Source organism: Hydra vulgaris, chromosome 04, assembly GCF_038396675.1.
Source record: "Hydra vulgaris chromosome 04, alternate assembly HydraT2T_AEP".
Taxonomy (NCBI): domain Eukaryota; kingdom Metazoa; phylum Cnidaria; class Hydrozoa; order Anthoathecata; family Hydridae; genus Hydra; species Hydra vulgaris.
This window is the reverse complement of record NC_088923.1, coordinates 11,923,636-11,949,458: the sequence shown is the minus strand read 5'-3', so window position 1 is coordinate 11,949,458 and position 25,823 is coordinate 11,923,636. Positions and strand designations below refer to the sequence as shown.

At 28.2% G+C, this 25,823-nt stretch overlaps 2 protein-coding genes across 2 annotated transcripts; both read left to right on the top strand.

The window, feature by feature from the left end:
* Positions 1-9,321: 9,321 nt before the first annotated feature.
* Positions 9,322-13,941, top strand: LOC136078917 (uncharacterized). The gene is made up of 7 exons (XM_065794724.1): positions 9,322-9,364; positions 9,872-10,043; positions 10,987-10,996; positions 11,314-11,424; positions 11,559-11,705; positions 11,773-12,415; positions 12,612-13,941. Exons 1-7 carry the CDS (start codon positions 9,322-9,324, stop codon positions 12,851-12,853), a joined length of 1,368 nt encoding a protein of 455 aa, XP_065650796.1. The 3' UTR covers positions 12,854-13,941.
* A 1,188-nt stretch (positions 13,942-15,129) lies between these two features.
* Positions 15,130-16,456, top strand: LOC136079568 (uncharacterized). The gene is made up of 2 exons (XM_065795465.1): positions 15,130-16,040; positions 16,158-16,456. Exons 1-2 carry the CDS (start codon positions 15,451-15,453, stop codon positions 16,300-16,302), a joined length of 735 nt encoding a protein of 244 aa, XP_065651537.1. The 5' UTR covers positions 15,130-15,450; the 3' UTR covers positions 16,303-16,456.
* Positions 16,457-25,823: the final 9,367 nt, after the last annotated feature.

The window sequence follows — 25,823 nt, the reverse complement described above, 5'->3', positions numbered from 1 at the left end:
TTGTGTGCTTGTATTATTTGATCCTCATATTTTATTTATTAATAAATTGTGAATAGATTTTTTATTAAAATAGCTTGTTTTTGATCTCATATATATATATGTATATATATATATATATATATATATATATATATATATATATATATATATATATATATATATATATATATTTATACACACACATAATATGATTTTTAATTTAAAATAAATATTTATAGGCTGAATATATATATAAAATAATAACTTAAACAAAAACAAAGTACACATTTTTATAAATAACTTTATTGTAGTAAGCAATATATACAAAAAAAATGTAAAAAAATTATATGGAAAAAATGTTAAAAATGTAACATGGGTATAGCAGCATAGTTAGTTTTAAAAGGTAAAAGAACATATTTCCTTTTTATTTCTGACACTGAACAGTAACACAATGTTGCATTCAAACACGATACTTTAAAAATATTTATGGCTGATGAATTGCAAGGGTATACAAATAAATTTTCAATGTTTTCAAACACTCTATATATGATACACACATCATCAATCGCTTTCACAATATTCATCACTACAATTATTTTGTCATCATTTAAGCTAAAGCAATTATCACCATCAGTTATTTTGATACAAAAATGTTTAGCAAACAATTCTTTAAACTGAGTACTTATTTTTAGTTCTCTTGGTACAGGTCCATCACTGTGCTCTTTCTTAAAGTAGGGAAAATCTTTCATCTTATAACTCAACTGTTTTCTCCTATCAATTATTTGTCTTTCTGATAACCTTCTGACTACTTGCTGCAATGGCAACAAGTAGTCAGTTCGTACAAGCTTTTTTAATTTTTTCAAATAATTTTCAAAAGGAAATGATGATACATTATCTAGAGGTCCAAAACTTTTAGAAACACTAGATAAATGCAGCAACCCATGCATATTGTATGTGATCACTTCCCTGCCATAAATATCACCAACATGTTTAACAAACAACAATAGCAAATTGTGAGCATAGTCAACATATTCATTGTACAAATATTCACTTAACAGGATACTCATACCAACTGACAGTAACATAAAATTATCATATAATGCAGTTGGTAGTATACCTTCAAAACAGACCATGCCAGTGTACAACAGTAATTGTCTAAATTCAGTTGCCTTCCAACGCTCAAAGTCTTTGAACAATCTAGGCTTACGTGCAAATTCAAATGGGATATAATTTCCTAAATTTAGGTGTTTTTCTGATAACTCACAGACAACACGAGGACCAAGTCTAGTCTTTAAAGGACCTTTCAAAAATAAATATACTAATTTTCGCATAACCCCAAGACAAACTAAATGCATATAATCAGCAGGCACTTGTGATATCATTTTCATTGGAATATTTATAAGTGGACTTTCACTAATATGATGATGACGATCTGTCATTCTGGCAAAAGAGTTATCTGTTCTAAGAACTGCACCTGTTTCTGGAAAGGTGACACGACCAACATAGACACCATGCTGTTCACATTTATCACACCCATGATAAGCACTATGCCCCTTTATACATTTAACAAAAGCTCTAGCTGGGGTGTCACACACAAGAGCAGAAAGTTCTACTTTGTAATGCACATTGTTAATGATAAGACCATTAAGCTGAAGCTCTTTTACTTCTTTAACAAAATCTTCTAAAAAATTTTTAACATCCGTTGGCTTACTATTTCCACAGTATAGTCCAATAACAAATGGTTCCCTATTTCGTTGAAGTTTATTTTCAAACTGTTCTATTAGTCCAAGAATGGGCCAAAGTTGTGTGTTATAACTCTTAAATAATGGAAGGCCATTTATATTGACTTGAAAAGATATTGTTGAAACTTCCATTTCATTATCACTACACAAAGTTGGAAATTTATTAAGTATCTCCTGCTTTATACCAAAATAACAGAAACCTTCATTCACTTCACGCTTAGCAATTTCTGTTCTCATTATTGTTTTTGGACTTTTTGACAAACCAGGAACACACTTGCACACAATGCAAATTAAATCACTAAATGCTCGTTGTGTAATGTTATGTTTAGAAGACCAAAAAGCTAAATCACCCTCCAGTTCATCTATTGCATTATGCTTGTCACTTATATCTGAATCACTATCGGATAAAACTTCAAACTCGCTATTTTCATTATCGATTAGATAAGAAATATTGGGGTTATCATCCAGAGCAGTAGAGTTGGAAGCTTCATTACCTGAGTTGTTTATAGCATATTCTTTGCAATTTGTTTGAATGACTGTCTTGGGCAAAGTGTCAGTAGCTTGAGGAAAATAAAACCCAGTTTCGCGTATGTAATCATAATTACAGGCTCCATCGATAACGATTTCACCTTGTTTTATTTCAGTCTAAATATTTTTTACTTCTCTCCGAATCTTTCTTCTTTTAGTCCAGTAGCTCATTGCTATAACCAACTATAGTTGGTTATATATATACATATATATATATATATATATATATATATATATATATATATATATATATATATATATATATATATATATATATATATATATATATATATGTATATATATATATATATATATATATATATTTATATATATATACATATAGTTGGTTTTATAAACTTACGTCGTGTGCTTAAATAAAAATTATGAACTTACAACAGCTTTATAAGATTATTTAACTTACAAAAGCTTTATGAAAAATATTTATATATTTCGCTCTCTATTTTATTCGCATCAATAAAAAGTAATTTTGTCAAATTCATTATGGTGTTAACACAATAATGAATTGGCGGTACGCCAATCGGCGCCAATTAATTGGCGTACTTAGCTGGCGTGCCACTTAAGATACGCTTATGACCCGATAATGGCTAGCCAGTTCTGGTGCGCCAGCTACGGCACTTAACTGGATCACACGTATTTATCCGGAGCTGGCTCGCCAGCCCTGGCTCAATAAGGTCCTGCTCATTGGGATAATATTTAGAATTATTTAATATTTTGAATTAATTAATATATTTAAGAATTAACTTTGTTATCGTTTATAACATGAGCATTTGCATTATTTGATTTGAAATCGAATCGAAAAAAATTCAAAGCCAGGCTGATATTTTGTTAAATTTGCTGTAATTTGGTCGAATTCTTTTACCTTTGTTATCTTTGTTTGTCTACGCAGTTTTTATTATATATAAAAAAAATTAAGATCCGAGTGCTAAAAGGTATATCTTTCTAACAGTGTATGATTGTCTTGAAGACCTATTTGTTAACATATTTAAAAAAAAAATTGCGAAAATGTGGCATTTTTTTTAGAAACGAAATTGTTAAGATGTGGCCGGAATTAGGAAACTTTACCCTAACGTATATAATCCGTCGAATTAATACTCCATTTATTTAACGGAGATCTCCGTTTCACAGTTATTGGAAATAATCAAAAAACGGCATGAATTCCATTTTTGTAAAAATCTGATATGAAAAATTTGGGCAAGATTGTTGCAAACGGACCACATTTTCATTTTCTTTAAAAAAAAAAAGGTTAAACCACTTTACGCTTCCCCGCAGCTGTTCAAAGTTATCATTAAAAAAAATAAATAATCTTTCAGCAAAAAAACGATAATTTTTAACTTTTATCTTGTATCACAAACCACTTTTAGCTATTGTACACCAATCAGTTAATAGAATATTAATCAAGCTTTAAGAGTAAAAAGAAAAATATTTTATAAAGTTACGTTTCTTACCTTAAAAATGCAGAGAGAAGTAACTTTTTAGACAAAGAAATAATAGCTCACTTGAATATGGTTTAAAGTAATTTCTTTATGTTTCTGTAAAAATCTAAATACGTAGGGCTAAAATTCAACCCTTCTTTTAATCTAATATAGGTTTTGATGCCGTCCGGACCCGCCCAATAACTACTTTTTTCAATTTAAAAATGTTTTTATGGATGACCTTTTCTCTCTTTCTTCCATAAAAATGACTGACATTTTAAATACTCCATAATTTTATTATAAAACAATTTATTTTTTTGGGATTTACCACCTTCTATAAAGTACTGTTTAGAAATATCTTTTAAATCGATATAACTTTAAACCTTCCGCAATTTAAATACAGGGATCCGTGGTTCGCGTGAACTGCTTGCTAAATGCTTTTTCGCAGTGCTCTGTGAATGGTGCTTTATGGGGGCAAAAAAACAAAATAAATATAAATGAAAGTTAAAAAAAAAAAGAAAGACAAAACTGAACATGGAATTTAAAACTTCAAATTAACTTAATCTATTTATATTGCGGTGAGACCAGATGCAATGCTTGTAGCTTATTAATGTGAATCAAATACTAGCATATTGATATTGTCAATATGCTGGTATATTGATTTAACTCACATTACAAAAAAAAAACATGTATTTCCTAAAATAAATACTCTTCTAATGGCAAATCTTTATATTACGTTTAATCTTCTGTAAATACCAGATTTAGAAGTGCATGTAAATATTTTTGGAACTAAAGTAGGTTATCCGCGTCCACTAATTTGTGTTGTATAAAGCAAATCAGAGGTGTTTTGAGCAATTTGTAAGACAAAAAAAATGTATATATACATTATATGTAATTTCGTTTTTGTCTGAGAAATTACTAAAAACTCCTCTGGCTTTCAATAAAAACTATACTACACAAATTAGTGGACGTGGATAGCCTACTTTAGTTAAAAAAAAATGCATATGCACTTCTATATCTACAGGAAATACAACGTAATATATAGGTTTGCAATAAAAAGAATATTTTTTGTAGAAAATTCATGTCTTTTTTTTTGCATAAGCACAACACTTATAACGCATATGGAGGCTCAGATTTAAAAAAAGAAAAGAAGTTACTTCAAAATACAAATTTTTTTTGGCGCATATCCATTATTTTTGGGAATCTCAAAAGTGAATGAAAACCATTTAATGAAGTTATTGTGTTGCAAAGCAAACATTTTTATGCATAAATTTAAACCTATACTATGCAATAAAATAAGTTTTCTTTAACCAAACAAAACATCTTGGCGAAAGAGATATATTTACATGATTATAGTTTATTTACGTGATAAACATTGTATCAAACTAAAAAAGAATCCATATGCCCCTAACCAAAGTTTAGACCCATAGCTCATTAAAAAAATGTTATTTCACTGAAACATATAAACCCAGATAAGTCATACCAACATCACGCGTTGTCCATCAAACAGCAAAGTAAATCTCAATTTAATAGTGGTTGCTTGCAGCCTTGTTGGGAGTGAATCAGAATTTAAAAAAAAAAAAAAAAAAAGTTATATTTGGCACCACCATCCGCCTTAAAAATACTTTAGGGAACCTGATAACAATGTCTGCACCAAATACAAGGGTTCATTAAGGGATGGTCCTATTGCGACAACAAAAAAACACTACGCGCTACTCATCAAAAGATGAGTAGTATAGCGTGGCTCTTTTTGAAAATTTTTTTATTAATAAAATTTTAAAACCATCATTTAAATAATTTATATTACTATTTATTGAAATTTATATTTAAAGTATTCATATAAATATTTATTTAAAGCATGATGTTTATATTTATTTTAAAAATCTGCCGATTTTTTGTTGAGGATCGTTTTCACCATCCTCTTCACTCCCCTTCTAACTATTGTTATTTTTCTCATGGATTGTTATTTTTCTCATCAATTGAAACATCAATCATTTACATACCTCACCACATTTGACCATCATAGCGATCTCTTGCCTTGTTAAAACATGGAGCCACTTTCGATTCAATTTCTTTTGTCGCATCGTTGATCCAGGAAAAAGTTGACACTATAAATATAATAAAATGATCACTTAACATTAATTTATTCTAATCTATAATATTGTTCAATAACTATAGTTGTTAGATGAGTTCACACATATAAATTAAGTTAGAAAATTCAACTTATAATGAGTAAACAATCATGTAATAAGTAAGAAAATTCAACTTATAATGAACAAACAGTCTTATAATAAGAAAGTTCAACTTATAATGAACAAACAGTATTATAATACGAAAGTTCAACTTATAATGAGTAAACAACCTTATAATAAGTAAGAAAGTTCAACTTATGATGAACAAACAATCTTATAATAAGTAAGAGCTTTATAGTATCATATAGACAATATAAATATCTGCATATTAATAACTTATAATATAAGTAAACAAGTAAAGGTTGCAGCCAGCCTCCAACCATTATCACACTGTTGTAATGTTGCTTCTCTTCTCTGTTGTAAGAGCTAGCGTCTCTTCTGCAATCTACTTAAATTTATTCTTTTATTACTCATCATTCAATTTAGTCTTATCCTTTAACTGCGACTATTCCTAAGTGCTCTAAAAATTCTTATTTGCCTAGTTTTTTTACTTGAACATATGTTCTTTGGAATTCTCTCCCTCCATCTTGTTTTTCTGGTTCATATAATTTGCAATCTGTCAATTATCTGTGAGTTGTTATCTTTCTTCATAAACTTTATCTTGGCTCTTCCAGTAACTTTTAACTCTAGTAGTGGTTGCTTGCAGCTTTTTGGAAGCAAAGATTAAACAAGTAACTGTTATAATAAGTAAAAAAAATTGTTAACATCTATATACATTTTGAATATTTTGGAAGTATATAGAATTTTTTTTGTTACTTATTGTTTTTACCTTAAATTCAAAATTTTTGTTATTGTTGTTAAATCAAGCACTATGAGCATGAGCAGTCAGTTAGACCGACTCCTATTTATACAAAAATGTTTAGAGTAGATCTGAATTAAACTTAGATCTAATCAGAGTAGATCTGAAATTAACATTTTTGAGCAGTTTTTCTAGGTTAAAGCTTGTTTGCCACGACTTCCAGTCCTGTTGATATTTTGCTGCAGTTCAAGTGCCAGAAATTTTTTTAGGACCTGAGAAACATGAACATAGATATCCCTCCTTCAAGCTTCATTTATAAATATTTCATCTCATTCATATTGTAATCTTTTGCCAAAAGGTGTTCCTATTGGCAATCAAACACATCATGGTTATACTCACATAATCGTAATCGAGTGTACACATTATCATAATTGCAGCAAAGAGGTAAAAAAAATTCTTTGCTGCAGTTATGATGATGATAATACATTCCAATCAACAGGATCACAACAAACACGTGACTATAATCTTTAATTGTCATTATTCAAGATTAGTCAAATTATAATGGATTAAAGTCAATTCACGCAGAATGTATGCCTTTATAAGATGAGTGTCCAAATCCACTTCTGCAGTTTTTTCTTCAGTTTTCTTTTTCCTTTTTTTTTAAAAAAATTAACAGTTGTTCACAAATATCACCTAACCAAAAAATAAATTTTGCAAGATTTTTCCAACTTTATAATTAAAACTAAAATGCCAATAATAACGAATTAAACAAAAATGTTACCTGCTTTTTATGTTTTTTAATGTTTCAACAAAATATTTAGAGATTATTTAAATCAAATGGTTTGAAAAGATAAACTGTCATGATAATTATAATAAAAGTCACCAAAACAAAAAAAATCTTAAACTAAGATACACCAATCATAAATTAAGATACATCAATAAACAACATCAGATAAAATAAAAATATTCTTTGCAATCAGACTAAAAAAAAGTACAAATATAAAAATAAAAAAGAAATAAAAATATTACAAATACTACAAATATTAAAATAAGAAAGTTAATAGTTAAACTAAGTTAACATTTATTTCATAAATTGAATTTATCAAAAAGAAACACAAAAACAATGAATATATAATGAAATAATTAAAAACTTGAAAATACATACAGCTGTATTAAAGATTATTATTTTAAATTATAGCAGAACTATGAGTTAATAAAAGTACATTACATACATTTATTAATGTTTGAACACTTTTTTCACTTGAACTCTAAAAGTGTAGAAACTTTTTGCATTTGTTCAAAAATAACAAATGTCATTGGAAAAATTAAAAATTACCTTATGTGCAACAGGAAATTTTGGAGTTTTAAGCTTCCTTGACAGTCTATTGCTTTTTAACTATAAGCTTTAAATCTTTATTTTTTGTAAACATGCTATAGATGGATGGTATATTCCTGATAATGCAGATTTGACAACTTTTAATGCATAAACATTTTTTCTCTTATGTAAGGTGTTGAGTTTTATTTTTAAAAGGGAAGCAAAAAGGGTGATCCTAGGTTTGTGACAAATAATTTGTACACATTGCAACTGTATTAAATAAAACCTTTTTAGTTGTGACTTGGATTGACCAATACATTTCATTGAAATACAATGCTTTGATTAAAATATATTTATTAAAGATCTTTACATCAGTTACAATGATATTAAACCGAAAAAACCTATCTTTACTGAATAGACTGGAAGAATAAAGTCCTTATTGCTTCTGGACTTCTATTATTATTTAAATCCAGAAGCAACATGAGTACCACTAATAAAAGTGGAGCTATGCCATACCTTAAATATGTTAATATAAAAACTATTACACTATAATATAGTTTATATTACTATAAAAATTATTGTGGGATTTATTAGAGAAAACCATTTTTTTTGGTAGATAACTACAAAAAAAAAATGAAAAATCTAGACTGATTATATTATATTTCAATCTAGATTTTTCAATTGCTTGTGTAGATATCTATCAAAAAAAAAGGTTTTCTCCAATAAATACCCCAATAATTTTATATATTATTTAATAAATTTATTTAATATAAACTTCTAATAATTAAATTGAGTTAATGGATTGACTATGAATCAGTTTAAAATAGAGTTAAAAATATTAAATTCAATATAAAATAAAAATGGAGAAAGTGATGGTACTCGCTTTATTTAAAAAAATGTTATTAGTACTTGTAACTTAAATTAAATAAATAAAAATTCTAACATCCCTAGGACTTAAGGACGTAGAGTCTGGTAAAGTTTTGCGACAATATATAAAATAAAAAATTATCCGGTAACCGAAAAATGCGACCTAATTCTGAGAGATGTTAAAGTCTGCTAACCTAACTAAATTTAGGTTTACTGAATACACGATTTGCGGAATTGGATAGTTGACATGCGCAAGTATTTACAAATGTCATGCGCAAAAATTTGGGAGGTTCCTTAGGTAAAGGGAAAACTCCTGGAATTGACGGCATCCCAATTGGGTTAGCTATCTTTAGTAAGACGCAAGTCCAGGTTTGCGACTATACAGAAAACACAGACCTAGAATGATTTCGTCAGCTATTGCGCATGCGAAACTTTTTTACAAGAACTCGGATAGTCAGAAAAATTTATTAATTTTAGCACGTCCTCATCAAATTTTTAAAGTTAATTACTTATTTTCGATAACAAAATGGATTTAGATAATACTTCCATCGATTTAGAACAATTGCTGAGTAAGATCATATTGATTGCTTACTTTATACCAAAAGTGTTTTTGATTTATGTCCGAGATATTTAGATTAGATTAATCTGTTAGCAATTATTACTATGCATAATTTTATTTTATTACTCTATTATTAATTATTCTTTTTAAGAAAATGTTCTATCGAATAATAATCTTATCTACTTATCAAAGTAGTTTCATTTCATCAACGTGGGAATAAACCAACTTTTAGAGTGACTGTTTCCATATAAGTCTAATATAAAAAAGTCACTCTAAAACTGTTTATTCCCACGTTGTTCAAATTCATTAGTTGTTAGTAAATTCAAATTGTTAATATTAGTTTAACAATTAAAATAATATATAAAATTTGAATTTACTAATAACTAATAAATTTATATGTTATATAGGTTAGTATGATTTTATTATTTATTATTACATTTATATTAAAGTAAATTCTAATATAAATTTTTTACTGGGTCATTTATTTTTTTTATTTTTTGTTTTGTCATACCAATAGACCCAAACGTGTTGGCTAAAGCATCAAATTTGGCTTCAGATAATCATGTACAGCACATTTTGTCAACATGTGCTGATGTTATAGCAAAAATTAAAGAACATGAAATGTTGCATACTGTGCATTATATAGTAGCTTTTAAAAGAACTATGGAAGATAATATTGATGGTTTACAGTATTTTTAATTTTGACCTAAGACCAAATTAAATTTTAGTTATGTATATATATATATATATACAGTAAAACCTTAAGTCGAACTTTTATTAAGTCAGACAAATTTTCAATTCCCCTTGAATTCTCTATAGATACCAAAAGCTTTGCTTAACTCGGACATTCACTAAGTCAAACAAAATATATATACCCATTCAGGGTCCGAGTAAACAGGATTCTACTATATATATGTATATATATATATATATATATATATATATATATATATATATATATATACATATATATATACATATATTTATATAAATATAAATATATGTATATATATATTTATATATATGTATATATTTATGTGTCATTCTAGTTACTTTAAAGACAAAAAATATTTAACATTTCTCTATTGGTGACATATTTAAACTAAAAAAAACATTTTTTTCTTTGTGTGTAGATATAACGAAGAAAAATCATAAGATTTATTTTGAAAATAAAAATCTTTTATATACTGGAGTGCTATTTATTATTTCGGCATGTAGTACTCTTGATTGTCAGCATGGAAAAGACAAAAATTTGAATGCAAAAGCTTTGTACTTGAAAAAAAAAACTTAAGATGCACTAAGATTATATTTAAAATTAAAATACATATAATTGCTCTAATTATTTCTTAATAAATTATTTTATGAAAAATAAGATTTTAATATTGTTTTAATCAAAATTTCAAAAAACTTACACATCCACAATAGATCTTATTTTACATAAATTATAAATATATATAAAATTGATTCTTTTTTGTTTTGATTTAATATTTAATTATTGCATAGTTGCATTCTTTAATATATTCAAGTATAAAGTATTAGAGATTCTAAAAGTTTAATAGCTTAATTCAATAATTGTTCTCTTACAAATAAAAAACAAGTTTTTGTTGAATACTTTTTTAAATTTATATTTAGCTCTGTAGTTGTAGTTATGTATTTTTTTATTTTGTGTTAAATTTTTTTTACATTTAGTAGATATTTTGAGCAATTGATAAAAAAGTCCTGTGAAGTCCTTGAATTTATAACTTTTTTTTTGTAAGTCCTTGAAATAATGAAGCCAATATCCTCAAATAAAAAATGGTCCTGGAAAGTCTTGATATATTTTTTCAGTAAAAATAATTATAAACATCGCAAAAGCGCGGTATAAAATATTTTCCGGACTAATACACGGATATATATGCCTGGATATCATATTTTATGTTCTCTTTATTTGTTATATTCTTATTTATTTTTTATCTTTAGGCTACAGATCATTATTGTAAAAAAAACAAAATTGTTTTGCAAGATACAAAGAAATTTGATTGTCCTGCTAAAGCAGTGATAAAAGAAATAGTTGAATTTCCTCAATATAAGGTATTTTAAAATGAAGAAATTCAATATTTTAAAATGTTGAATATTGTTTTAAATTATCTTTATTACTTGAATTTTTTATACCTACTGTACTTTTTATAAAGATATAAATGTTTTTATAATTTTCTTTGCTCTAGCTGGACAGAGATTCAGTATGGTTAAGACAAGAAGCGTCAAAAAAACTTCGTGCAGGTTTGGCTACCAAAGAAAATAATTCAATTTGTAGAAAATACATTTTATTATTACCTGAAATATCTGCTCACAAAAACCATCCAACTGGTGATGTACGTAACACCATTATTTTACATAAAGTTGTCCTGTGTCTTTATTTATTGCTGTACTTATTTTTAGGAAGCTGGTCTTAATCAACCTTTATCCAAGGAAATTATTACAAAAATTGGTCAGCTTGTTGCAAAGGGTGTCAAATCGGTTTCAGAAATGAGACGTCTTCTGGATTCTTTTGTCAGTACCAAATTTAATTCAATTGAGTTACCACAGAAAACAAATAAACGTTTTTTTCCACGAGATGAGACAATTGCCAACCATATGCAGAAAGCTAGACTAACTCTTCGTAGATCCATGATAGATCAGGAATGCCTTCGTGACAAGATTAATGAATGGGCAATGTACTATCCAGATGCAAAAATGCAGTTTAGACCTAAAGGAGCAATCAGTTCAGACAAGGACCTAAAGCTTCAAAATTCATTGCTGTTCATTTATCAAGATAAATGGCAGCAAAAATTACTTTATCGATATGGGAATAAACTGGCTTTTCTAGATACGACATATCGCACTACTAAATATGCCCTCCCTCTCTTTTTCTTAGTTGTTAAAACTAATATTGATTACCAAATTGTTGCAATATTTGTTTGTGAGAATAAGACCACAGAAGCATTAATGTGCAATAAAAAATGGAATCCATTATTTCAACCAAAGTTTTTCATGACAGATTACTCAAATGAAGAAATAAATTTACTTGAAACTGTGCTTCCAGGTAAGATTTTATTTTTGTAAATTATCATGTTTATAATGTTTTTAATCATGTTATAATTTTTTTAATAAAATGTGAAACCTTGATTAAAATGAAAAACTTTGCAATGCCTAAAGTCAGATCAGATAGGAGTTATAATGACTTTTTGTTAAAGATTGTAACATTAAGATATATTCATTAATAAAATTCATTTATTTAGGCTGTCAAGTATTTATCTGTGATTTTCATCGTGAGCAAGCCTGGGAGAGATGGCTGTCAAAATCCACAAATGGATGCTCCTATGTAAAAGACCAAGTTAAGAAGATGCTTCGTAAAATTGCACATTCTAAAACAGAAGAGATTTGTAAAAAGTTAGTTCAAGAGCTCGAAGAATGGCCTGAGTGGAAAAAATACCCAAAACTTGCAGAATATTTAACAAACACTTATCTATCCAAAAGGTAAGTAAATTTGCAATCTTGCAACATGCAACTTGTAAGTAATGTGCTTATTTTAATTTCATTTTTTGTACAAAGATGAGCATTTTCGTTATTTATTTTTTAATTTATAAAACAAAGACTTTTTCCATTACCAGTGACAGTTGATTCAACTTAGACAAAGTTCTTTACTAAGTGGAATTGTGAATTAAATACGAAAAATAACAAAACATCATCTCATTAGGAAATTTTTAAAATAGTTTGGGGTTGAATGATTTAAAAGAAAAACCTTTTTACAAAAACAGGGTATAAAGAAAACATTTTTATGATTTAAACCAAGAAAAAAAAAATTTTATGGAGTGACCAGGCAATGCGCTTAAAAGTTCTATATTTAATAAATATACAAGTTTTAAACACATTTTATTTAAAATTTATGGCAAATATTTTGCATTTTTTAAAGGAGGTATACAAGAATTTAAATTAATTCTAAATCTTGATTCCTCGTAGCTTAATCATAATGATTTTTAGAAAAGAGGGTTTTTAAATGGCAAGAAAAAAAGTAAACCAGCTTAATCTTCCCTGGCGCACCCTATCAGATTTACTCACAATATATAATATTTTCTTAGATCATCACTGCTTTTCTTGGCAATAAGGACTTCTCGGGGTGCCTAAAATATATATATTTTAAAAAAACTTAAAATAGCCCTTTGCCTCAGATATTTGAGTTGTCAAGGCATCATTAAGTTTATCCATATTGATATTTGTTTCATAAATATCATTACATTATATTTAAGAAATTTTATTTTGGTTGTACTAGAGTACATGTTACCAGTAGCAGGATAACCTGACTTGATGTAAGGGATACCTGACCTGACCGGTACTAATTAATGAATAAATTATGTAGTTTTAAAATATAAATGGATAAAATTTGTTTTTCAAAGATGGGTATTTGCTTACAGGCAGAATCGTCTTTTGTTGAATGTCAACACTAATAATGGAATTGAGCGACAGCACCAATCGTTCAAATATAGTTTTTTTGGAGAAAAGAAAAAATTCCTCACTAACTGCTATGCTAAGTATTTGTATTGAAGAATTTCTTCCTCACAAATTTGACAAGTTAGTTACTTTAAATAGGGGCTATCCTACACCATTTTGGGACAGTATAGAACGTATTTGGGTACTAAATTCAAAATTTAGGACTTTTTTTTTTTTAAAAACATTGTGTTTTATTTTTTCACAAGAAATTATTTCTATTGAATAATATCAATAATATCCTAGCGGCACATGCCAGTCTTGGGATATTGCCATCCAAATTATTTTCCTAGAATAGCCCCTGATCAATTATATAAAAGTTACTTTAAAATTAAAACTCATGTAATGATAGATTACATTACAAAGATAATTTAACGTTGATAATTTTAAATTGTTAAATTAAAATATCTTTATTTGTTAATATCAAATCTTGTAAAATCTTTAGTGTTAAAAATGATTATGATAAATTTGTTTAGATATTGTGATGGAAATAAAAAAGCACATTCAGCGTATAGGAAATATAACGACAACATTCCAAAATATTTGATTAATCGTCCTCCACCATTGATAACACATTGCATGAGTTTAATAGATAAGTTGCAAGATGTTGACTTACGAGGTGTTACTCTTGTAACAGACAAGTTATACTATGTTTCTTCATTTGATTTAAATAGTCGAGAAATCTACCATTGCTACCTTGGCGATGCAGAACAATTGCCTAGTTGTTCTTGCCCTTCTTGGTTTAATAGCCCATATCCATGGAAGCATTTTTTTGCCATTTTTATAAAAAAAAATCTCTCATGGTCTGCTTTCGGTAGCTCATACAGGAATTCACCCTATTTCAGTCTAGATTTATTGACAGATGACAATAATCATACCACTTCTGATCTCTCTAAAGATTTTTCTCATTCCAACAATAATGACTTCATTAATAATCCTGTTGAACATGAAACACAATTGTTAAAATCTTCATCAATTCTCATCCCTCAACTCGGTGTTCATAATGTACAGGCAAAGTTAGAAGTACTAACCACAGCTTAGCAAGGTGTCGTGAGCTATTAAGTGAAATTACACAACTGTCTTACTTATGGACTTCTCAAAAAGATGTTGATTTGTTGTTTGAAGGGCTTCATAAATTGAAAACAAACCTAGCAGAAAGTATTGTAAGTGAGCAAGGAATTCTTTTGCGTCCAGATAATCAACCAGATACTTGGAGCAAGTCTCATAATAGTTTGCAAAAGACTGTGTGATCTGCCAATGTGACGGAAAAAAAAAAATTCTAAACGCGTTGGCATTAAGCGTGACGTTTTAAAAAAAACCTCTGATATAAATGTAAATGTAAGTAAAGACGAGGATTCGTGTATTTCTCAGATAATCTCAAGTCACCAGATTGATGTAAATTGTGAAATATTCACAGTTCCAAATAATTCATTTGAAACTAATCTAAAATTATTATCCGAAGATGAAAATAATTTGCTTGAAAGCAATTCAGAAGACAATGATAACTATATTCAAAGTAGGGTTAATAGTATTGAATATCTAAAATCCTCATTGATAGGCAACCTTGAAAAGAATGAGCTAGAAAATGGACAAATGCTTAGTGATAAGCATATTCATTTTTGTCAACAAATCATGTCTATTCAATTAGGTATTGATGTTGGTCTCCAGGATCCTATTACAGATCAATTACTTTCATTTAACATCCATCCAAATGCCCCATTTGTTCAAGTTCGACATGATGGACATCTTCACTGGGTTTGTGTAACTACATATGGTTGTGCTGCAGGAGAAATTTATCTTTTTGACAGTTTTTTTCATGGTGCAATTAGTTTTGCCACAAAAAGGCAAATATACTCCATTTTAAAATGTGCTAAAAAATACCTTGTGATCAAAGTATTACCTATTCAACAGCAAACTAATGGTGTGGATTGTGGGTTATATGCTATTACTTGGGCTAGACAGATCCTTGAAGTGAAGGGAATACCGCCCACTTCCATAATGTTTGAAGAAAATTGTATGAGGAAACATCTCCTCCAGTGTATAATAAACAACCGGTTGGATGTCTTTCCTACCACAATCGATTCTTTTAGATTCAAAAAATGTGCATCGAAAAACTTTCGTATTCGTTTGCATTGCTCGTGTAGAATGTTTTGGACCCATAAGGATGAGAACATTATTAGCGGGTATGTTTTTACATAAAAATTTATATATTCATAACTCATTTATTTAAAAAAGAATACTTATTTGTTTTACTGTTGAAAATAAATACGAATAAATTATGTTAATACATATATTTATAGACAAACAGCTCAATGTTTCTCTTGCAAAGAATGGTTTCATCGTGAGTGTGGGAAAATTCCCCAGTCTGCTTATGAAAAAGAAGATGAGCTTTGGTATTGTCACCAGTGCAGCTGTAAAGTAATTGCTAATAAAGATGAGATATAATCTGGTATATAAGTCTTGAATATTTAATAATAAGTATACAAGTATTGATGATTACAACTAAGCGACAAACCAAAAAAAGAGGTTTATCAGATAGTTATAAACGGTCTTGTTTTACTATCACTAACAATAATATTGGTCTCCCAGATTCAAATAAAGGAAAAGTTATGGCATTTTAATTATGTCCAAGCAAACCATTTGTATATATTCTTCATTACAGAAATCTGCATTGGGTTTGTATTACGACTTACGATTGCAGACATGTGGAAATTTATATTTTTGAAAGTCTCTTTCATAGTTGAATAAATATTGAGAGTAAACAACAAATATTCTTTTTCTTACATTGTCCTCACCAAAAAATTTGTTAAAGTTTTAACAGTTCGACAATGCATGGGCTGGACAGTAGGGGATTGACTTTTAAATATTTTCACTTAAAAATGAATGGGTAAATTTTTAAAAGCTGACATTAAATTTGCATTTTTTTTTTAATTATTATTTTTTTTTTAAACAAGCTAAAAAGGTAACCTTTTTTACGTTTTTTATACATTTTTTATTGTTTTGCATGATACGAATAATGGTAATATATATTTAACTTTATGTATAAATTGTTTAAATTCATCAAATACTAATTGCTTCTGCAAGAGTCATCTTCAATTGTTGCTCGCTGTCAAAATAATCGTGTTCAAATTAAGGTAATTATTTTGTGTTTACTAAAATCTGCAATTAATATAATTAAATAAGTTATTTATGTGCGCTTACTGGTAACCACTTCAGGCCATGGCGTATCAGAAGGCCAAACACTTTTGGCCGCTTTTAAGGAATTTGATGTGTTTTTTAAAAGAAAAAAATATTAAAAGAGAAATGTTCCTATTATCAAATTTGATTATCATGTCATTCCTTTAATCAAGAAACATATGGATGTTTCTGACCCCACCAGATACAACAAGGTTACACAACTATTAGACCAGTTAAATAAATATATTCATCATGAATATAGAAAAGAAAATGGTGAAATGTTTACTGAGGCAAATTCTCTAAACAAAGATTCTTAAGAAAAAAAAAATGTTCTAATTAAATGGGCAACAAAACCCACTCTCTTAAAAGATGCAAAGTGAGTTGGTGTAACCAATGAAGCCTTGAGCATTGAATTCATGTAGCAGGACAAATTTGATAGAGCAGATAATTACATAAAGACTCCTGAAGAGGCATCAGTTTCATCCATGCAATCAACATTGACTTCTCCTGATTCATCATTTGTCTCTCCTGATAAAAGAAGAGGATCAACATTGTATTGGAAAGAAAAATTTGAAAGTACTCAATCTTTGATTAACGAGCTGCATGAGAAGAGATGCTCTTCTCATGCAACTTGAGGAGATACCAGGATTTATGACTATTAGAAAAGTAAAACCAAATCTATCTACCAGTTCAACACAAATAACTCAAGTTCATGGGTAAATGAAAGCTAAAGACATTTTGAGTTTAGTTGCAAGCATTAATGAAAAGCAAGAACAAAAGGTTCAAACACTATTGCAAAATGCAGGAAAAAAAAGTAAAGAAAATCTTTATTAAATGTGAAGAGATATGTGTATGTACTGGAAACATTTGTTAAAATTTTTTTTGAAAAAGTTTTTATACTATAAATCCAATATAATAATATTTTATAGGATTAATATTAAATAGATATTACTAATAAAGGAAACTAATTTTCAGAAGAATTTTCAGTTTTAACAATTATCTATAAATAGCAACATCCTTAATCTAAAATAAAGAGAATAATCTCCATAATTTAAATTAGTTCTTTGCACTTCTTTAAAAACATATAACACTTTAGTTCCATTCAAGCTTATTCAAATATATTAAAATTTCTGACTTGAATAATATGTATCAATTTTCAATTTTTGTGACTTATCTCCTTTTAGAATGTCCCAATTTATATGTAATTTTGACAGTGATCTCGTTATCAGCAGAACGTAAATAAAAATTAGAAATGCGAAGGTCGCGTCCATTTTTTTTTGACATTTTCGTTTACGTCCTGCCAATGAGCAACCGGCTATTGAAAATATGTAAAAACTGCATCTTTGTTTAACTTTAAAATATTTATTTTAGATAACGCGCAAATATCAGCTTGATGCGTATGTGTTTTTTGGAAGGTATACCTTATACTATTATAATAATGATTTGCGGTATGATACTAGCATAATACCGCTAGTTTCTATAAAATTAAAAAAAGTTTTTAAAATACAAACTAAAACCATTATTTTGAGTTCTACCAAAAGTTAGTTCTTTATTTATAATAAAGAACTAACTTGGACGCTAAAACGGCCCTCATCTGTCTTTTATCAAAAGATGGGGACCGAACTTTGATACAAAATTGGCGATCAATATCACTGCTCTGCGCTGATTATAAAATATTAACATAAGCGCTAGCATTGAGACTCTCTAAAGTTTTGAACGTTTTAATCGGGTCCACGCAAACATGCTCGGCACCCGGTAGAACCATTTTTTCTAATAAACATCTTGCTAGAGACATCATTCAATATACAAACGAAAAAAATATCGAAATTAAAACGACAGAGCCTTTTTATTTAAAATCTTAAAAAGATTCAACTTAGGGATAAATTTTTTCAATGCTATAAAACAAACGATGAGAAACACTCATAAAAACTTATCCAAAAAAAATTCAAAATTTTAAATATCGAAACATTTCTGAAAATGTAAAGGCACTTTCATTAACAACCTTGCTCTGTCAAAGGTTTGGTATGTTGCAAATGCATTCCCTACATCAAAGCTTGATCTCAAAAAAATAGATAAAGGAACTTCGACCTACCATTGGCAGAGCCTGAATCCCGAACCTTTAAAAAGAGAAATTTTAAAATTACCTGTAAAAAAAAAGGCTGGGCATTCTTGATGCTAAAAATCAGTCGCTTGCCATCAGAATGAAATACATTTTTCAAATGAAAGAAATAGAGCAATGCCACGATTTTCTTACAAAATTATTATTTAGCATACTCCCTAACAAACTCAGCAAAAACTAAATACCCGCAATGGCTGTTTCTAACCGGAAACAGCAAACCAAAATCACTTAACACACTGCCTTTTTATCATAAAGACGTGATTGAAAAAATTAGGGGCGATGTTGAAATTTTTAACATCAATCAAAAAACGTCCAAAAACATTTACTCAACATGAAAAAAATTTAAGTTTAAAACTGATTCAATTAACATGGGAAGCAAAGTTCCAAAAACCACTTCCGTGGAAACAAATCTGGGAGAGAAGCTTTGACTCCTATGCACAGGGAACCAGTAAGAATACGAATTCTTTAAGAATACGAATTATGGCGAATTCTTACAAACTCCCTTCCTACCCTAGAAAAACTAAATTCGTGAAAAATTAAACGTGGGCAAATCCACGGAAATTCTTCTTGCAAAACATGCAAAAGAGATGAAAACACTCTTCATCTTTTTATTTTCTACAGCAAGGCGAAAGCTGTGTGGAAACTAATAAGAAAAATGTATGAAAAACTTTCACCGCTAAAACCTTTTAATTCGATACGCGCACTCTTTCTAATAAACATAGAAGATCTTCCTCAAAAACACTTTACAGCTGAAATTATAACTACCTTAACTCATATTACTTCCAATAAGTTATGGAAATGTAGAAACTTTAAACTAAAAGAAAATCAAAATATACCTGCAACGAAAGTTGCTGTTGAAATATTCTAAAAGAAATAAAATACATCTGGAAAATCCGATATAATAAATTTTTCAGAGAAAACAACGTAGAAAAATTTCACAAAATGTTCTCATTAAACAATGCAAATAGCAGCAGCAATAATCAAGACTTAACATTCACTATTTAGATATGGTGAATTGTAGGTCTTGATTAGAATTATAAGAAAAAGAAAAATTCTATTGAATATTCAACCATATTTAAAACAATGACGAACATGACCCTAGCCCTTCTGTGAGGGTGAAGGTTGTGTGTTTATTTTATAAGGTCGTGAATTAATCCCCACGATGTTTTACTTTTTACACACGATTTACGAGTATGTCCCTAGTGACCCAGTGGTACGACGGACATGCAAATATACTATAAATGCATGGGTTAATAGCCAGCACTATTTTTTCTTTGAACCTGAAAAATTCTTTACTTTTGTTATTTTTCAGCGCGCATGCGCATTGTAACTGCAAACATTCTTTTACTTTTTATAACATTTTAAACAAGTGTTTATATTAAAATACCTTAATTCAGAAACATAAAAGGACAATTTTAAGTTTTTAATCTAATATTTGAAACAAACAAAGAAGTTTTAACTTATATTAATATCATATTTGAGAAATTTGTTTATACATTTTCTTAACTATATATGTTAACAGCTTGCTTTTTTTATATATTTTATTTCACGATATTATTTTTATGTATATATGACATAAAACAATAATTATATATATATATATATATATATATATATATATATATATATATATATATATATATATATATATATATATATATATATATATATATTACGAATAACCCACCCTCAAATGTATAAACTCTGCTACTGTAAATTCTTATTTATATGAAATATATCTTGTAACATGGTAAAAAAAAAAAATTTGGGAGGTAAACAAAACAATTTTGCAAGTTTAGTTGAAAAAACTTATGAAAAATGTCGACTCATTGTGTGGTTGAAGGATGTTCTAATGGTCAATATATGTTAATAAAATGTAACTAAGCTACTTGTGAAGAACATGGAGTTTGTGGGGATGATCATAGATGTTCTAGTAAAAGTATATATATTTTTTTGTTGTTTACTCTTCAGAAAATATATAAGATTGCAAAAGCTTTTAAAACATAAGAACATTCCTTGTTAAAATATTTATACTATTACATATCTAATTCAAAATAAAACGAAATGTTAAATATATTATTGCTAGCCAACAATAACTGTTTACAGCTAAAATAATATTATTTCTTTTTAGGTTGCATACTTTTCCAAAACAAAAAAAGAGCTGAATAGAAGAAATATATGGAAACTACTCATCAAAAGAGAAAATAATAAAAACGTTTGGAGCCCTGGTGCAAAATCCAGCGTTTGTTCTCAATATTTTTAAAATAAATCAAGTATGGACCCGCTAACCCAACCTAAAATTGAAAATATATATGAAATTCCTGAGTGTGTCTCTTTTTTTACCGGAAAGTAGTCAAAATGAGCAAGCACAAAAAAAGTAAATTATGATTCAGAAATATTGCACAAGCTTAATATAGACACTACTACAGTCAAAAATAATGGGAATATTGAATCATTTTTGATAGAAAATAATAAAAAAAACTTATCAATAAACTGCTAAATGAGCTAAGTAACATAAACTGAGCTAAGTGAGCTAAGTAAAATAAACTACTAAATGAGCTAAGTAACAAAAATAAACTTCTAGATGAGCTTTTAAATAGAAAATAAACTGCTTCAAAAAAATAATAAAATTTTGCATAGAAAACTAGCCAAATATAAATCCCAAAAATTTTACCGAAAATATTGAATACAGATGAAAATGTTTTATTTTACACCGGTATTCAAAATAAAGAAATTTTCAACGCCATACACGATATTGTATTTCCAGTCATAAGAAGAAAATGGAATGGCTCTTATACAAAATCAATAATAAACAGAAAATTTAAAAAGTTCCCTTCTAAGCTTGGAGCAAAAACAAAGTTAACATACATGCGCTAAAGATGAAATGTAACAAACATGCGCTAAAGATGAAATGTTACTTTAATGAAAATAAGATTAGCATTAACAAAAAACAATTTATGTCATAGATTTAATATATCGGTTTCTCTAGCAAGTTTTATTTGTAACATGGGTTAAAGGATTAGCTTCTGTTTTACTTCATTTAATTTTTATTCCTGATAAAGGAGCATTGAATTTTACAAGACCAAAACGATTTGATCATATCAAAGATATACATTTAATTATTGATGCAACAGAATTATTTATTGAAAAACCGAAAAATCCTGACTTGCAAAAGATGACTTGGTCTGAATACAGATATCATAACACAATAAAAGTATTAGTCAGTATCACACCTAATTCATTTATTAACTTTGTGTCAAGTTCATACCCAGGATCAATTTCCGTTAAAAAATTGACAACAGATTCACAGTTTCTTAATTTGGTACCACAATTTTCTTATTTTAGAGTCCTTGTAGAACAAGTAATAAGACAATTAAAAGCATTCAAAATTCTTGCAAATGAACGTCGGATCAAATTAATTTCTTCTATAGATGATATCGTTCTAATATGTTCCGCACTGTGCAACTTATTACCACCAATATTTGTTGATTGATAAATTTCTTGTGGTGTTGTTGAGCAGGTGCATATGCGGCAAAGACATTGTTTATTTTTTGGGTGAATATCAGATTCAAACAATATACCCACACAAAAAAAATGGTACCATCTTGAACACAACGAACATGCGATAGAGTTTTTATTGAAAAATTGTTTTTCAAAAATTTAGTTTTTGCATGTGGTTCCATTGCAATACCATGTTTGGTAGAAATAGTCTCAAATCTTTTTTGTCCCCAAATTTCATCAAAAATATTTCTCAACTCAAATATTTCGTTTGTCATATATTTCTCAAGTCATATACTTCTTTTGTTTGAATTGTGTTTACTTTTGTGTAAATTTTATGAATTTAGATGCTGTAAAGTCTACCTTGGCGCTGGTCAAATCATGTAGTAGAACTCGATTGTTGTTTTGTTTGCACATATATTAAAGATATTTAATTACAAATCAGTTTTATTTTTTGTGTTAATATATCTATATTAGATTTAACTTCTAGCTCATTGTTCCAAATAAATTTGAATACCAAATGTATAAGATAAAAAAATAATTACCTATATACCAAAGTTTCGTGATCACCTTCAGATGATTTTATTCTTAACGACAGAAATACTTGAAGTGCATCAATAGACATAATTTTAAAGTCTTCCGATGTCATTTTGATTAAAAGTCAGCATCCTCAGGATCATTTAATACTGTTTCCGACATTGTTACATATCTTTTTCCACGAATAAACAGCAAAAATTAGAAAAAAGTGTTTCCAGTAGCCAATGCTTTACTAATTAATACGAAAAATTAGTAGAACATTATTGCTTGTTTACTTCGCAGAAGTAAACAAGCAATAATAGCGACACGCGCAAAGTTTTAAACAAACGTCAAACCAAAGTCTTCGGTTAAATGTTTGTTAACCTCCCAAAACTTTGCGCATGTCTACTATCCAATTTCGCAAATCGTGTATTGTATGCAATTTAATTTCAACGTTTTCTGAAAGAGTATAGTTTACTGATCACTATGTATATAGTCCACCAAATCAGAAAACTCCTATTAAGTAAATATGGTATTTTAAAGGTTTTTTTGCGCCTTTTTTCGGTCCGCCATGTTTTCATTCAAAATGTTATTGTAAAAGTTACAGACAATTTATTGAAAATGAATAATACAAATGGTATTGTGTTATATAAACATAGTTTAAGAGTGAATAATCATATAATCGGAATGTTTTAAATCATCCATTATTTACAAATATGAAATTAAAAACTATTTCTTCTTGAATTGAATCACTCAAAATATCAACATTTAGATCAACATGTCCAAAGAGAAACAAGATGTTTTCCATTATAAGAACTTAATGTCCTTACTAGAATTATTTGCGGACACCTTGTACCGGCTCCACGACGCGGTTTTGAAGAGGTAGTGAACGCTTTCTTCTGATTGCTCCGAATAAACTCCAAGGCCCATTTTTTTTGTTTTACAGAATTCAGATACATGATTGAACAGGATATGAAATTTTGGTGTTCAAGTAATACCATGTTCCAACGTCAAATTTTTATAGCAGGCTTTTAAATTTTCGATATTAGTTTGAAAGTTTTCATCAAGTCCGGATCCAAAGCAATACTCAACAACTAAATTTAACAACCTTAAGCATTCTCCAAAAGACTTTAGTTTAATTGGCAGCTTATCATTAAAAACTTCCCACTTTTTAAGAGTTTTTCGAGAAGAATTTTTATTAAGTTTTCCACTATGCTGACCAGTCTTAATAATTTGCAACTGTTCGTAAATCTTCTTCATATTCATTTCCGACCAAATCCGCTCCATGTTATCTCCATTATATGTTCCCTCAATTATATGAAGCTCCGGTAAAACAAGTCTACAAAAAATTCAGAGGGGTTTCCATGTACTAATACAGGGTTTATACAATTCTTTAAACGTTGTGCACACTTAGTTTTGAACCAGATTCTTTGAATTTTGTATAGTTGTTTTGACAGGTCTCGAAAGTTCTGTATAGAGCATTTGTCCAAGTTTCTCTTCTATTCCACTCACATACATACAGGAATAAATTGAACTGCTACTTGGAGATATACCAGTCAGAATTTGACTAAGCTTTAAGTCGCATACCCCAATGTGCTCAACACTTTCAAGATTTAATTTTTCATCAATCATCATTTTTAATCAACATCATTGTAGTACGCTACTGTAATATTTTTATACTCCAAATTTTTATCTTTGTTTTTAAATTCAAATAAGTTATTTTTTTCGGTAAATAATGGGGAAGATAACTGTCCAAATCAGAGAAACAGTCTTTCAGTCCAGGTTCTACAGCGTTTCCTCTTTTTTCAACAACTCTGTAATTATTAATTTTTTTATATAATAAGTTTTACTCCAAAAATCGGGAACTATATTACTTGATGTTATCTGAAATGACCGTATTGTAGATGTTGATGTTAAGGATTAAACATCTGAAATGTTACGCTTTGCTAAAGGCTCACTGCAAAAGTCTGAAAAACTTTTTGAATAGCTTTTCGTAAAAAAATTATTTGTTTATTGATTTTACAACTTTAGCAAGCATTTGACATCTTTCATTCACAAACCTTTAACAAAAACATTCAACTTTCATTCACAAACATTTTAAAATTTTCAAATAGAATTTTTAATATTTGGATTCTAAAAAGTCGAGTGACTTGATTTCAAGTTTTACTTGCATATTCTCTTTGATAATTAAAACATTAAAATTATGCGACAATTAGTACATTGCGTGCTTATTTAAGAAAGCAATAAAAAGTTAGACATTATATCTTATTGTCATTTATATAATTTATATTCATTTATTCTCAAGTCCCTAATAAAAGGGGAGGGATATTTATTAACTTTTCAAAAATTTTCCCACCCACCCAAAATTTATTAAGACTTCCTCCCCGTTTAATAATTTTTACAGGTTTATCAACAACATCAAAATCAGTAAAAATTGTAAAAACATTAAATCAAAACAATTATAAACATTAATTTAAAACATTAATTTTTAATGGTTATCAATAACAACTACTTACAAAATCAGTAAAAATTGGCCTTAAAAATTAGAAAATAATTATTTTTGTTTTGATAAAAATAAAAACTCTATTTCTCACCAAAGTATAAAACTTATATCAGCGTATATCTTATTTAAATATTATGAAACAGTGGTTAGAAA